Source organism: Miniopterus schreibersii, assembly GCF_964146895.1.
Source record: "Miniopterus schreibersii genome assembly, chromosome: 6".
Taxonomy (NCBI): Eukaryota; Metazoa; Chordata; class Mammalia; order Chiroptera; family Miniopteridae; genus Miniopterus; species Miniopterus schreibersii.
This window is the reverse complement of record NC_138107.1, coordinates 70242067-70258907: the sequence shown is the minus strand read 5'-3', so window position 1 is coordinate 70258907 and position 16841 is coordinate 70242067. Positions and strand designations below refer to the sequence as shown.

The window sequence follows — 16841 nt, the reverse complement described above, 5'->3', positions numbered from 1 at the left end:
ATTATCACTTCATTTTCTTTCTTTTTTTTTTTTTTCTTTTTAAAAAATATATCTTTATTGATTTCAGAGAGAGGAAAGGAGAGGGAGAGAGAGATAGAAACATCAATAATGAGAGAGTCATTGATCGAGCCCACAACCCGGGCATGTGCCCTGACCAGGGATCGAACCCCGATCGCCTGGATCCCAGGTAGATGCTCAACCGCTGAGCCACACCCGGCCAGGCATCACTTCATTTTCTATAATCAGTTTCTCCTTCTTCTTTCTGATTAAATGTTTACTGCATAAATGCAATGTTTCCTCATTTTCAAAAACGTTAAAATTATTCATTAAATGCTTCTATGTACTTAATTTTTAAGATAAGAACTTCTAGGAATACAACCCATTATTTCCTTATAAATCAAACGTATTTTGCACATAAGCATCACAAGAACACAGAAAGGCAAATAATTCTGGCAAATTGTTTTGAGCATTTCTCTTTTCCTCTCTCCTTACAAAGCCACCTGAGGAAAACTCTTACACAGTTTTCTGTGTATTTTCTATAATATATCAAATCAGTCTAATCCTTACTTATAGTCAGTGTATTTTACTGTTATATGAAACAAGCTCTTTCAATACGGTCTTCCGTTCACTCAAAAATATCTAAGCAACATGAGTTGGCATTTTCAAGTATTAAGACAAAATGTGTTTTGCTGTGTCAGTCGCAGTAGTTAAAGAAAGTCTGCAAGTTGCTGAAAATGAGTCAAAAGCAATGGGCTCAACCTTGAATAAAGATGGATCAGAAAAGCAGGTAATCGGCAAAATCTTTAGTGAATTAGAAAGGGCAGCACTGATGTTAACACTTACATGGTCTGATAATCAAGCGGTTACAAAATAATCCTTAGACTTACTTTTATAGCCAAACTGACCTAGACATGGGTCTTAGGTGTCAGTGACTAGGGAAAGAGTGAAAATAATACTAGCATCTGGCCAATTGTTCAAACCAAGATCAGAGTTACAGGACACTCTTCCCTTTGATCAGTCACGGTGTGCCCACATTTTCGCCCACACGTCTATGAAGGCGCATTTCTGCTTAAAGAAGAGAGTCAAAGCAAAGGCACATGGGGTTACTAAGCACATTGGGGCTGCTGGAGATGCATTTTGCTGGAATAAATACAAAGGGTGAATCCAGACCTAGGTGAGGGCCAACTTTCCTCTCTTTGCTCTTTTTTACCTGATGAGATGGCACCCAAGAAGAACCCACTCTCTAAGAGGGGTGAATCTGGGGTAGTCCGAGGGAAGGAAAGCCAGGGGAAGATGGTTTAGGCAGCTATTTTACATTCAAGTGAGAAAAGTGAGCATGCTTTTTCTCTCTTCCTTCCACTGCTGCTGAGCTAAGCATTTAGAGCATGTCACACCCTCAAATGCAGGGCCCACAATAGACCTGACAGGCCCAGCTTTATGAACCCTATGCTAATGAATCCTTCAAACATATAAACTCTCCAGCCTGGGCTACCTGGGTGGGAGAACTGGTGAGAATTTGGGAGTGAAACTCTCATTATTAAGAAACAGTGTGTTTTCTTGGTCTTCTATCTCTTGGAATCATATGAGGTGGAAAGATAATTAGACAAGAATTCTGAATTTAGGGATTCTGGCAATACATCTCTCTTTCAACATGACCAACAATATTTAGAGATCCTTATTTATTGTTTCTTTTCATATCATAGGTCATAGATAAAATATAAGTCATAAGCAAAGTCAGCCTAGAGGTACAAGGAAAGAAGTTCGTATCATTTTCTGTTTATATGTTTCCTATACTCCATGGAATACAATGATATGGCCACACACAAACTGAAAGCAGTATTTGAGGTTTAAAGCACTACACCAATTACAAACATAGCCAGGAATGGGCTGAGTTCCTAAAAGGTGTCAGGTCAAATAAGATGCTACATTGAGAGCCTTAGTCCATGAGCTCACTCCCTAGTAACCACTCAATAAGTCAATGATTATTTGAAGTTCTCTGCACTTCTGATAAAACTGCCAATCCTTTGATGCCCGAGCTCTGTTGTAAGCACTGGTGTCAGATGGCCAGAGATACATTTCATAAGGTGAAGAGTTCATAGGAGGCTTCTTCTGCTATTTGACATAGCGTCCTACATTTTCCTAGGAAAGTGGAGTCTTACCCATTTCCAACATTTTTAAGGCCAATGTAAGGGGATATGGAGTGGATAAACGCTTTGGAATTGAAAATATTGAATTTAATTCATCACCAGCTCAGTTTAGCACTGTGAAAATATAAACAAAACAATTCTCCCAACTCTTACTTTGATTAAAGTGCATTCTTTGGTTTAGTAAAACTGCGCTGAATACTCGCTCTTTCCAGAAATCATGGAACCTTACAGAAGAGTCTAGAAACCTACTTCAAATCAAGGTTCAGTTAGCTGTTACCAGGTTTAATGAAGTAATCGCTGATAAAAGGTACTTACTTCACTGCTGACTGGTCCATAGGCATGACCTGAAGAATCTGGTTCTTCTAAATACAGAGTGTAAAAGTGTGGTCTAAATCAAACAGTATCAAAACGTAATATTTTATGAACACATTGTAAAACAGAATGAAAAGAGTAATTCAACAATCGACAGTGAACAAAAATTATACAACAGTGAAGTAACGTTTCTAAACGTGCTGAGAAATCATTTACAGGCTTCGAATTCTTCAAAATGTGACCGTAATAGCTCACTAAAGAGTTCATTGCGATATAAAACCTCACAGCCAACATCAAAGTTTTCTTGTAGTCTATTTTAAAATATCGTGTAACTTCTATAAAACAAAGGAGCATTTACAATACATACCTTTCATCTTTAGGAAGCTGTAGCCATTTAAGAACAGCTAAAATTCTCTCTTCAAATGGTACTGAACTAAAATTAATAATAAGCAAAATGAAACAAATCTGAGACAACTGTTTAGGTTTAAAATATAAAGGTTTTTCTTAACAAAACTGCATGAAGAATGATTTAAATAAATTAATGCATCAATTGTGTTTGAAGCCATGTAAGAGTTTTACACGGAAACATAAATTTGTTTTCCCAACGAAGAAACAAAAGTTAAGTTTTACACATATGAAAGGCACTGGGCTTAAAAATTTGCTCCCTATGCTCTACTTGAGGATATTTTTCCTACACCTGAGAATAGCAGTTGCTGCCACGTGAAAAACCCTTGTCAGTGATGACTCAGTAAAGAGGGAAGTGGGTGCCCGGTGAGCAGACGCGTCCGGGGCAACATTTCCCCAGCAGAACTGACCAGCCTTCCTACAGGCACAGGCTTTTGTTTACAAAACGCCACCGGGGCCTGCTTGCCCAACCCCGAGTACAGTTAGTTGTATCCTCTATTAGACTTGAGAAGGCAGAGAACATATATCGCTAGTCTTCGAATCCCCCGTGCCTAGTACAGTACATGGCAATGAAACTTCAATTTCCACCCATGGAATGAAAATAATGACAAATGACAAGGTGGGAAGAGGCGCTGCACTGTGTTCGAGTGAACCATAGAGAATTAACAACAGTGTCCTGGCCGGTGTGGCTCAGTGATTAGAGCATCGGCCTGAGCACCGAAGGGCCACGGGTTTGATTCCCGGTCAAGCGCATGTACCTCAGGAGAGGGTTCGATGCCCATGCCGACTGGGGCGCATTCGGGAGGCAACCAATTCACGTGTCTCTCTCACACATCGAAGCTTTTCCCTCTCTCCACCTCCCTCCCTCCCTTCTACTTTCTCCGAAAAGCAATGTAAAAACTATCCTCTGGGGAGGATTAACAAGAACAAACAAAAAAGAATTAACAATAGCATAAGATCACCAAAGAAAATCATTATGCATTTCTCATCCAGAACTTATAACCTCTTCTGCTCATATCCCAGATATACTGCTGTACTGACTGCGACAGAAATTTCCTAAGTGTAAAACAAATAAAATTATTTTGGTAGTCTCACTAAAATTACCCAAAGGGAGTTTTCAAAAAAGAAAGTTTGTTCTTTTTATCTCAATACATCATGGACTTTGAATATCACTGGAAGGTTATTCTAATTGTTTTCTCACATTAGATGGCATATTTATTGAAGTAATTTAGAAATACAAATCCAGAGATGCCATCGATATTTTCTCGTGAATAATATTTCCAGACACCAGAGTCATTCCTACCTGTGTCCTCTTTAGTTCTTTCATTTCCCTCTTCAGCTCTTTTTCCCCCTGAGTTAAAATGGGCTGTGCCTCCTCTCTGAGACCTCTACATTCACCATGACTTCATTTTTCATTCCCGCCCAAAGACCTGAGTGCAAACCCCAACATGATACCAATGCTTTCTGGAAAACCTCTAGAAAAAAACTTGCTTTACTATCACCATCGACCTAAAACTCTTTGAGACAGAGTCCTTATTCTGACAGTTCTCACTTTTCAGACAACATACTCAAAAGCTAGAGCTTAGGACTTGATAAAGAGGAGATGCTGAGTTAAAAACAAGCTGTCCTATGTTATAGGTCCTACACGTACCCGTTATATATTTTATAGATGTCTGGGAGAATTCCATTAATTTCCACATCTGAGCCCGGCCAAAAATATGTGGCAGTCTTCAGGCCTTGATATTTGGCTGTGAGCCAAATCTGGGAAAGATAACAAAAGAGTTAGGAAACCATGTAAATATTAACCTCTAAGGAAAACCTGTGTTCATGAAACACCAATGCATTCTTCTCAAGTGCTAGGATGTTTTTAAGGTTAATAAGATCTAGGGATTAGATTTAAAAATAACCAGGTAATATGACTCTCTACAGCAGCAAAAAGAAATTAAATAATTAGAGATTAAATTAACCTGAAAAATATAGACATAAGTGAGTTGGCAACTACTGCAGCTTTTAGAGCCATACCCCTACTTAACAGGTTCCCCTTGAAAAAAGAAAAATTCACAAACATGCATGTGCAATTTATTGACATTTTAACTTATTAACTAACATTTATTAAACATTTATTATTGCCAATTGCAGTTCTAAATAGTAGCTCTATTAGTATCCTAGATTATTAATTTAGATAGTCCTCAACCCTATGAGGTAGTTAACAGTATTATCCACAGTATAGACATGAAAAAACTAAGGCATAGAAAAAATAATTTGTCCAAAGTCACAGAGCTTTAATATCAGAGCTAAAATTTGACTGTTATAACCTGCAAATTAAACATCATGCTCTTTTTCCTTCTGAGAGGATTATTAAGACTATCCAAAGAGAACCAATAGAATTACTGTAACAATTTTAAAAAATAGAAAGGATTCACTGAAATCACAGCCAGAGAGAATCTTCTAAATTAGCATATTCAAAGGAGTCAAAGTTTACCTCCTTGAGAAACAATTAGCTTTGTGTAGATAAAAATACCACCTCCCATTCACCTACTGCCATATGCTATTAATACAAAGAGGTAGAATCAAGCAGAAAGAAAATAGGCTGGGTTCTGAAATAAATTATTATTCTCATTATACACTGACATAAACTGCATTTAGGATTATCAGCATTCATCTTCGCTTACAAAAGGGTGGCCATAGACACAATAAATGAAATACGTTATTCAGAGTGCTAGAGAATCTGGTATTTTACTCTGATTTTCATAGATGATAATAATAATGAAAGAGATTGTTTTAGTAGCAAAACAAACAACTTACTGGTTCTCCTTTGTACCACTCAGGATTAAATTTCTCTTTACTTTTAAGGGCAAAGGAAGCATTCATTTTTGGATCATACATTTTATTGTCAATTATGCCATGGGATTCTGGATAAAGACCCTAAAAAATATAAAATACAGGTTGTATGCAGTTATGAGTGTTTTAATTAATGTTAAAGTCATAGAACAATTTCATCAAAGAGAAACAGGTTTACTGAAGCTACAAGAAATTTAACACCGTTTAAGAAAGGAAAAACAAAACAGTGGGTATTGTCAAAACATAACCAACCACTCAGAATTTTATGTAGTATTTGTGTTTTACATTATGTAATAGGAGATAAGTTAGCAATGCAATGGATCAAGGTCTATATAAATAGGCAGCCTCCCAAATTTTGAAAAAAGTACTCTGTTGTCTTTTTTGCATTGCTGAGTAAAGCGTTTCTGCTAAACAAAACTTTTCTTTGGTTGGGTCCAAGAATGGCTTTTATCAATCCATACAAGCTAAAAGTATTAATTTTCTGGCTTCAAGGCCAAATGAATTCTACTTTTTTTTTTTCTGGATTCAAATTAAATCTGGAAACTGACTGAAACAAAAACAGGGTTGTAATCCTACCCAGAGTGAGGCAGACTGACTTGCTCAAACTCATAGATCAAGATGATTGATTGGCCATGGACACAGACAACAGAGTGGTGAAGGCCAGGGGAGGGGTGGCGGGGGCTGGGGCCGGGTGGAGGTGGGCAAAGTGTGAGTGGGGGATGGGGGCATCTGTAATACTGTCAACTATTAAAAAAAAAATCATTGGAAAGACAAGTTGAGAGCATGTGAGTATGAGGTAGTTTTGAGATTCAAATAAAGTAAGCCACAAAACTAGTAAGAAAAAACAGGATATAAGAATCAGAAATCTAAAAACCAAAAGGAAAGCTAGAAATTATTTATTGAGGTCTTTGGTCACCTCTTTTCAGATGAGAAAATGTAGACTCAGAAGGTAAAGTGACCTTCCCAAGGCCACAGCTAGGGAGCAAAGACCAGAATCTAGGTTTCTTGGTTTAACTATACATTGGAAAATAAGTGTTGTTGTTTTTTTCTGATCTGATATCTAATTAATCTCTCAAAAAACGCTACATTTATGTCTCACTTCTGTGAACATATAAAAGTTAAAATGCGGAACTTACTGTGACAATGCTGTAGTGATTGGGGAAAGTTTTTGTTGGATATACTGGTCTCATGTTTTTAGCATATGTTCCACAGGTTTCTACAAAGGAAAAAAATTAAAGATTGTTATTAAATACAACTGACAATCTGTTTATCTCATTTAGGTTTGATACTGCAGCAGTCTATAAATTATATTAAAAAAATTAACCCAGGAGGAGTTTATAATCATATACAAACTCAGGGTGAATTATAAAGCAAAATTGTGAACTCAAATTCAATGTTAAGATTAGAGTTAATTTTTCTCTTAGTCAAAAAGCATTAAACAAAATAATTAAGCCAATGAAATAATTATCCCATACTAATCAATAACGTTAAGTTTCGGATGGACCATTTGTAATAATGATGCTTGCTAGATCTTTGTTATTATTTAGTGGTCACATACCTAAACTGCAAGAGGTAGTACAAAAAACAAAACAAAACAACAGCAACAACAACAATAAGAAACTGAACTAGTAGCTAAATCTGTAAAATTAAAACTAGGCTGAAACAGAAGCTGGGGTGACAAGTGTCCCAACCCATAGATTCAGAATTAGCACACTTTGGACAAACTCAACTCTGCTGAAAGAAAAAAGGCATATTCTGGCTTCAAGTCTGAGAAAGCACAAAAGTCAGACTGTTCCTGATTTAGCCCTGGTGTCAAGCTCCTCTTCTACATCAGTTATTGAGGAAGGAACGCATAACAAATGACTATAGGATTTTAATACCTCATTGCCTGAAAGTGTTCCTCAGATTGGCATGTGTCTATCCCACTGCCTTCCAAACAGTTCATAATTACAGACCTCATTCCCCAATTATCCAAAGCTAGATTTAGGCTAAGTGTGTATTGATTTCTTTTAAACTTCACATATCGGTACCTATTGCTACTTAATTCTGAACTCAGGAAGGATGCCATGCTTGGTGCCATGGAGACAAACCTTCCTCCCAATGGTAACAAAGGGCCAGATTCAAGCTTCAAAGCCCATGAGCCTGGCTGATTAGAACAGAGCCTTCCTTGCCTCTGCAAGCTCTTGACTAAGGAATTTTTATGCTAAATGATATTTATAAATATTATTTTCTTCCAGTTAGAAATTAAAAACTCAAATTGTTAGAAGTTTTCCAAGATTATTTTGGCTTGTCACAAGAGAAGTACAATAAATGTACATATGTCATTATATGAAGAGTGATTTTAACATTTCAACCAATTTCAGATACCTAAGTCCGGTAATTAATATTTTAGAATTCCAGGATACTAAAGTGGTTGTATTTACTTACTTCTAGTTCAGTCCAGTATTATACTGTAGCTACTTAAATACTGATCACTAATAATGAGCAAAGTTCTACCGTTTTTATCTCCATATCCAATTTTTGTTGCTTTTTCAGTAACAATGATTCACAAGTGACACCCACGTCACTGGTGGGTAATATGATTTAAAATGTTGGCACTAATACTGAGAAAAGACTGTTCTAGTGTATCAGTAACTTAAAGCATAATCATTCAATTAAGGCTTTGACTGAGACAAAGAAATTGGAAGGATGCTACGAAGTATTATAAGATAATTAGCAGGCAAATATTCTATGTCTATGACAATAGTATCATATCAGAAATACCTTCTGTTTTTAAAATTCCATTTTAAGATGTTATACTTATTAAATAAATTAATGATTTTCCCATAAAAAAATGCAAAATTCTGAGAGAGAAAATTATATATGTAAATATACATATACAAGTATCAGCCAAGGGATAAAAGTACTTAAAAGGCAGTTTTAGAGTAATTATATTAAAGACTAGTGCCTTATCATCAGGTTCAGCCACTTTGTATCAGAGAAGTTTAGTAAAACAGTCAAGTTCAGCCAGTACTTTTCCAAAAAAGGACTGCGTCCCTCATCTATCTCATTGACATCGTGATACTCCAACAGTAAACTTTGAAGTTACTCACTTAGTCTGCTAATAACAGGAAGAAGTCCACCCCAGGTGTGTAAATATTCTGCCCTGAAGCCATCCAAAGAAAATAGGAGGGTAGGAGGCATTTCAAACCTGGGCAACAAGGAAAAAAATAACATTTAAAGAAAGAAGACACAGATCCAGCGAAGACTTTCCACGGAGTAAACTAACAAGGTCAGTGAGCACCCTCATGAAGGATATTTTACAAGCATTCATATTCATATATACCTTTACATTCTATTATATATCTATCATCAAACAGTATTTATTAAGCACTCATATCATGAGCCACCATACAGAGAATAACTTTCATGGTTTCTTCTATTCCATGAGCTAAACAAGTGCTACTAAAATGTGACGCAGGAGAGTAAATATTAACACACAGTATTTTCTCAATTATGTTTTAGTTTCCAGTACTTTTTTTCCTCAACAACCACGTTCTGATACTGTCTCTACTTGAGCCTAATAAATGGTACCTAATATAATATAAATTATATACAATAGTTAGTTTTTAAGTTTATTTAAAAGATATTGATATATAACAGAGAAGTTTAAGAGGTATTTACTGCATTTAAATATATAAACAACAAAGAAATGATCCAAAGCTAGGAATGAACACAAAATAACAGCACACACACACACAAGAGTGTGGTGTGGAAATTTAAACAGGGAGGCAAAAAAAAAAAAGAAAAAAACCCCACATACAATGATATATTCAGCAAAAGAGAATAACTATGGACAGCTGTTACATGGCTGCACCAAAACAGGCATCATGCAGAAATTCTGCAGCTTCTAATGACATCTGGTAGATGGCCAGAGTTATAGATCATCGGATAATCATGAAAAAAACTTTCCACTGAAAATTTACTCAGTAATTCAAAATTTGAGAGCCAATGCTTACCTCTTCCTGCATTTTTCAACTCTCTCGCCTCCCCAGCTTACTCTCATACACAAACACAAATAGAAAAAAGGAGAAGATGTGCATATAATTTATGTAAGTTACACTATCTAGTGACCTCTGTTGAGTGACTCTGCAGAATCAGCTGCATACAGTCTCAATAATCCATATCTGTATAAAGTTATTTATACTCAAGCAACAGAAAACATGAAAAGTTTACTGGAACACCAGATAAGTATACTGGCAAACTCATTTCCAGTATAATAAAATGTGTTTTAAATTATAATCTTCTTATAAAGAATGGAGGCTCATTTTTCCACTAAAAGAGTCAACACTACAATTGAAAAATAATGATCAGCATTCGGGAGGGAAAGAAAAATTCAAAACTCACTAAGTCTAAAATTTCCAATATGCCTTGGACTTAACAGGCAGCTTAGGGTATGCGCCAAGTATCCTTTAAAAAACGTCTCTTCTTTTGGAACTTTTTGGTTTGAGTTTAGTTTTTTCTATTGCTGTTACTATTGTTTTAAACAACAAAAATATATTCTCCCATCCAAAAGAAAAAAATACACATTTTATTAAGCAAAAATAAATTATGTACATAAACAAAATAAACTACAGACAAAAATTTTAATAGTTTGAAAAAATCATAATTTTTAAAGAGGTAAAAATATATTTCTTAAGATGAATAACTCAGATTATATGAGGTAGATCTCAAGTGGAGCGAAGCTAAATGCATCTATCATCTTTTATAAAATGTCCACCCCTTGATGGCCAGCATATATAAAGCACTCTAAGTGCAAAATACTCTCAAGACAAAAAGAACAAATATGAATTGTAAAAACTATGTAACATCCTTTCACAGACACGTTGCTTATGCCCCAAATTTATAAATTAACCAAAATGCAAAAAATAAAAAGCTATAAAGTAATTTGCTACAAGTTCAACTTTCAAAACTCCAAATGAAAGTAAAGGGCCTTCCCTCCTAAGAAGGGTAAAAAAATTCATATCTCAGAATATCATCTTACCCTGCTGGACACTGTGGCTCATTAATGCTCTCACACGTTTCTTCCACCCAACTTTTCTCACCTAAAACATTTTAAAGAAATAAAACGAGATGAACACACTTAATAGTAACAATTGTGATTCTTGTGAGACACAATAGGAGAGATTCCAAAAACAAAATATTAACATTTACATAGATAACAAGGGCATGATTGTAGGGAAATATAATGAAAAGAGGGAGGTAATGTGTCTCAAAAAAAAAAATCTGTTATCAACTACCAAAAAGGTAGTTGATATCAGGAAGAAAATATAAATGTGTAATTGTAGGGCTAGAATATAATATTATATTTATGAGATCCTGAAGGCATCCTTTACATGTTTAAATTGTTCATATTTTCAGCCAAAATTTACAGCCCTCCTTCTATCCCAACCAACAAAATCTTCTGGTATTAAATCCTTGACGTCAGTTTCTCTCAAATAGAGACAGGTAGTGCCAAGAAATTTCACGGAATCCTGTAACATCTAAATAAGACATCCTAATAACATCAGGTTACATACTACCCTATAATCATTTGCAGTAATTTCACATGCACTCTCTCAATGCATGGCAGACTTTTTTTTCTTATTATAAAAGTTCCAGATGGTGTCTATTTGCTAAGAACTCATAATCTAACTATGGAGAGAAAGTAAACACATGGGGTAATAATAACTGACATGAGAGAATATGCAATTAAGTTTGAAATGAGTGACACAAGCAATAAGTGAGAGAGTAGGTCAGAAATGAAGTAGACAGGATGGCTACCCCTCTCCCTAGGTTTTAACATAAGCACCGTTCCAATGATCTAAACTATAACCTACTAAAATTGAAGAACCTAATTTTTTTAAAAAGAAAAAATGTAATCTTAAAAATATGCCTTCAGAAGTTGAGTTTTTAGTATTTTCCCACTGTACATTTCACAAAATTAACATATTATCCTAAATGCCTAAGTCATTTCTGATAAGAATTTAGGTGATGTGTAGTCATTTGTCCCCAGGCACAAAGTCATGTTTGATGCAATGCTATATTATTGCTGCACTCTTTCTTTTTTAACTTGAGGAAGCAGTCACTTCCTTTCCTGAGACCCCCTGACCTGGCTCTGTGCTGTGGATTCCCAGACACTCTGCAGCAACTACTTACTACACTTTTAAGGACTTAGGACACAGAGCTCTGCGGAAAAGTTCAAGTCCCATGTTCCTTTGAAAGGAGCCTCATGATTCCTAAGAGAGTTAGAGGCCATCACAAAGGACAAGTTTACTTGTATGCAGTGAGGAGTTGAAAGATATTGTTCACTCTTCGAGCACAGTCCCTGAAATTCATGAGCCAGCTCTCTCACCTACATCTCAGAATCCTGTGACCATGCTCATATTTACAGAACTATGTCAAGCTATAGTGTGCCCAACAGTAAACCTATAATTTAAGCTCCTCCTATTACTCATGTCACAAATTCAGCATCTAAGCTGTTGCTATTTTTTTAGTTGAATTACTGGGGTAGTATGGCAGACTTTATCTTCATTTTTACAAGGGACCCTGGGACACAGGAGTCAGCCAGGGTGATCTTTCCACAATAGAGCATTCAATATAAAGCTAATGTCAAAATAACATGAGGGGGTGGTAGCAAGTGAATGAGCGGCAATAGATAAAACAAGATTGGCCACATGCAGATAATTACTAAGCTGGGTGTGGGTACAATGTTCATTGCACACTCTTTATTCATGTACATGCTTGAAATTTTCTTTAATAAAATGTTTAAAATATTTTTTCAGCTGATATAGTTGACCAATAAATATGATTCCTAATGTAAAAAAATAAAACCTATGCAAAACCTAGCTAAGACCTAGGACGATGTCAGGGTGCTGTAGAGCCTGTTGAGCACTTGGAAACCTGACCTCGACAAACAGGGCTGTAGTTGACGCAGCAGTCACCGTGGTCCCTGCAGTCATCTGAGCAGGAGCAGAGGCTTCTGGACAACCTTTTCTCACTACACCTGAACTTGCTGCAAGTCCATATGTGCTCTAGAAATAAATACCAATAACAATTTTATGGTCCAAATTTAACACATCCAAAGTAAACACAGAATTGTTGTCTTCTGCAGCAAGACCCATAGAAGACCACAAACTACTCACAGAATCTGCCATCACAGTGTCAGTCAGAACTAACAGAGAACATGCAGGCAGCAATTGTTATTATTTCACCAAAACCCCAGAATCTCATCATTTAAAAATACGGACAATTCTTATGATGCAATTCATATTCAGATCTTGGCTTTTTCCACCAGCCATTTTTGGGGCTCTCAAACTTTAATCTAAATCTGGCTCACTCCCACTTACATATTATTCCAAGTCATAGGTAGAGAAGTTGACATCAAACAGAAAAACTTCCATGTTCTGAAGGTTTTATTTTAAAGTTTAAGTAGACATCTAAGAACTCTTGCTTTAATAAGCCCCTAATGAAAATATTAATATATTTTCATTTGAACTTAATTTAAATGCAAATTAGATTGTATAGGCTTTCAGCATACATTAAAAATAGGCATGGTTTTGCTGCCCAAAGTTTAATGGCAAAATATGTGGAACTTTTTCTTTAAGGAAATATAAAAGTCACATTTTTTAAAATCTCAAGAGCTAGGTAAATCATCTACCTAAAAGATGCAGAACCATCCTGTGATCTTTCACCAATGCACATGTCTGCATTTTTTTCCTGCACTTTTTTACCTGGTTCTATACATGTCTCCTGGTAATCCAGGCAGCAGTTTCCAAGTTCAACGCAAGCAACATCACAGCGACAGTTCCCAAAAGTTCTTTCGAAGCAGCGACCTTTGCAACTTTTAACTGAAAATAGTGAAAGAGTCAGATGTTTCTAATCATTACTGAATTACAAAGCAAATATCAACTAATACATCTAAGTTGGGTTCAGAGTAGATTCTAATACCACTTTAGACAACACAGAAGGGATAATACAGGTACCTAAGAATTTTTCACAAATACATACAGAAACTGATACAAATAGAAGGTAACCTATATACAGAGTTTATGATTTTCTCTCTTGCCATAGAAAAAAGAGAACTTTTTCCTCTCACTTATTACAAACACTACTAGGTCTGATAAGACTTAAACACTTTATGGTATGGTAGAGAAAAGTCAGAATAGAGGCTGTTCTGAAGGCTGGCTTAAACAACCATGGAGTTCTCTAAAATTTCAAAATGTGAGAAAAGATTTTTAAAGTGATTGTCTATGAATCTTTCAGAGAAAGAAAGAACACATTCTGCAGGGCTACCTGCACCCCCCTCCCTGCCATCACCTTCAACACCCGTTTCACCTTTGGATCCAGCCTAGCTCCCTCTGAGATACTTTCCCAAACCCCAAGCCCACTTTTTTTTTTCTTAAGCTTTTATAAAATCCTATCCTTCCTCTCAGTCACTTAACTCCATTTGTAAATAGATTATTTGATTAGTATCCCAGTCTCACCCTTGGCTACAGACTTCTTAAGAAGAAAGATCACACCTAAATTTTGCCCAGCACAATGTATCTCGTGTACCCACAAGACACCTGACTATAACTGGGACTAGTAAGTTTTTGTTAAATGGATAAATGGTGGATATGGAAGAAAATGCTTTTCATTAAAAACAATTTTATATTGTAACTCTTTAGTAGATACCTAGAATAACCTGGGATTTTATTCGATTTCTTAAAAAAATCAGGATAATGAGAGAGAGAAAAACAGATGTAAAATTATGGAAGTCCAACAGAAGAAAGGAATAATTCTAGCTCTTGACTTTAATAGTCTCCAGACCCAACAAGACACTGACACAGAACTTAACTCTCGTGACACTGGGATTTTAGGCAATTTTAAGGACATGAAATGCAATAATTTTTAAAGTCAGAAGTGCTTATTTTCCTGACCCAGGTTGGGGAAAAGCTATTAGAATAACAGCTACTATTTTAAGTTCATTAATATGCACCTAGTGATTTTTAAAAATACTATGTACACTCTGTTGGGTTTAGACTAAAACTGCTACTTTTACGTGTCAAACTGAACTCAAGGTAAATTACTTAATGCCAATAAACCACACAGGTGAACACTAACATCTGCAGCTTCTTAATATTTGCTCTAAATACAGGAATACTTCGTTTTACTGTGCTTCATTTTATTGCACTTCACAGATGCTACATTTTTTTTACCAATTGAAAAAAGCAAGACCCTCAACCAGCAAAAGGAACACAACTTGCTTTATTAATAAACTTGCTCTACTGCAGTGGTTTGGAACCAGACCTGCAATATTTCTGAGGTATACCTGAAAATTGGTGGCTAAATACACAAAAGTACTACATTTCAATCACTTCAACAATAAATGATAGCTTAACAATCACTAATTTTTTTTTAATGACTAGTATTACAATTATAGAATAGTTGAGCAGGAAAAGAATTTTCAAAATTGAATTCTGTAGGAAGACCATCAATGATTTTTAGAAGGAGAAAACAAACCTACCTCAGAAGCAAAATAACGACCAGTACAATAAACTGTGATTGTTTTATTATTTATACTGATCTTATCCATGCTGGATAATTTCTACATTCAATATTAAAAAAACAGACACACATGTAGAACCTTAAAATTACGACGACTGCTTTGAAACCACCAATGCCCACAATTTTAAGAGCCTTGAGAGCAGGTAAAGATAAATTTCTGGTTGGCCAGGGATGCTGACTGGTCACCTAGTAACCCCTGGAGCTGCCTCGGCAACCCACTGCTGGGGGAGAAAGAGTCTCTTAGGAGGGTGGGGAGAAAGCCGGGAGACGGTGCAGGAGCGTGATGCCAGAACCTGTGGGCCATGTCTGCTTCTTGTTTCTTTGTTTTAATTTGTTTTCTGTTTGTCTGGTTGGTTTTTCTATCATAGACCCTCTTTGTTGTTTCGGATGAAGTTTTGCAAGTAAATAAAATATTACATGGCTAAAATTATATTTTAAGAGTTTTAAGGTGGCTCAAACCAGCATCAAATATGCACTATCTATGGATACCCATAGGATTAGAACATAACGCTTATCACATTCTGAAGAAGGCTGAATATCAACACACACACACACACTAATTACCTTCTTTGGCGCAGCTTGGCTTCAAACCAAATATACAACCAAGGATTGTTGTGAGCACACAGACTGACAATACCTGTGGGGAGAGAAAAGAAAATTGTATAGATTCAAAACTCTTTATTTCTTCAAATGTTTCTAAACACGGTGGCGCTGTTCTGTTTCCTGATCTGGGTCCTGGTTACACAATTGTGTGTTCACTTTGTGAAAATTCAAACTGCACACTTATGCCCTTTGGGCTTTTCTGTGTGTATGTTATACTTCAACAAAAAGTCTACTTAAATGTTAGCAACAAATCTATGCCATCCAAGGTTAATGTTGCCAGAAATTTTCCAGTCGATGTGAATTAATCCAATTAGAAAACTTGTAATAATTAAGAGAGAGAAAGAAGAAAATCTAGAAACTCAATTTTCTATTTGTTAAGCCATAAGAGGCAATGAGAATATTACATGCCTCCTTTACCAGCTGAACTACACAGACCTATACAATATCCTCATATGCACTGCGGCAGCTTGTGGGGACGAGCACGGGACAGGGTCAGGGGAATTCATCTCAGGCCCAAATGTTACCCCGAGGTGGCTGTATGCTTTGGGCAAGTCCCTTAAGCATCCCAGAGGGCAGGCCATTCACCTATAAAATTAAGGGGTTGCACTACATGGCTCCCTGAAAGTATTTCCGGTCCTAACATCTTGGTACTTTCTCATTCTCTGCTCTTCTGGCCTCTGACATTTAAAAATAAGTGGATATACCGTAGAACTCCAAAGGACAATGACAGGGCTTTCATTTGTGAGGAAGAAGAGGAGGAGGAAGAGGAAGGAAGAGGAAGGAAGAAGAGGAAGAGGAAGGAAGAGGAAGAAAGAGGAGGAAGAAGAGGGAGAGGAAGAATAGGAAGAGGAAGAAGGGGAAGAAGAGGAAGAGGAAGGAAAAGGAAGAAGAGGAAGAAGGAAGAGGAAAAAGGAAGAAGGAAGGGGAAGAAGAAGAGGAACAGGAAGGAAAATGAAGAAGAGGAAG

At 36.2% G+C, this 16841-nt stretch overlaps 1 protein-coding gene across 1 annotated transcript in view; it reads right to left on the bottom strand.

The window, feature by feature from the left end:
* The window catches only part of ENPP1 (ectonucleotide pyrophosphatase/phosphodiesterase 1), a 59965-nt gene that overhangs the window by 20261 nt on the left and 22863 nt on the right, over positions 1–16841 (bottom strand). Inside the window, exons 2-11 of the mRNA XM_081140023.1 lie at positions 15837–15909; positions 13457–13573; positions 12632–12757; positions 10729–10789; positions 8798–8895; positions 6842–6921; positions 5670–5789; positions 4516–4625; positions 2827–2892; positions 2463–2535 (exon numbers count right to left, since the gene is read on the bottom strand). Of these exons, the coding sequence (XP_080996149.1) occupies positions 2463–2535; positions 2827–2892; positions 4516–4625; positions 5670–5789; positions 6842–6921; positions 8798–8895; positions 10729–10789; positions 12632–12757; positions 13457–13573; positions 15837–15909 (924 nt within the window). The remainder of the gene's footprint in view (positions 1–2462; positions 2536–2826; positions 2893–4515; positions 4626–5669; positions 5790–6841; positions 6922–8797; positions 8896–10728; positions 10790–12631; positions 12758–13456; positions 13574–15836; positions 15910–16841) is intronic.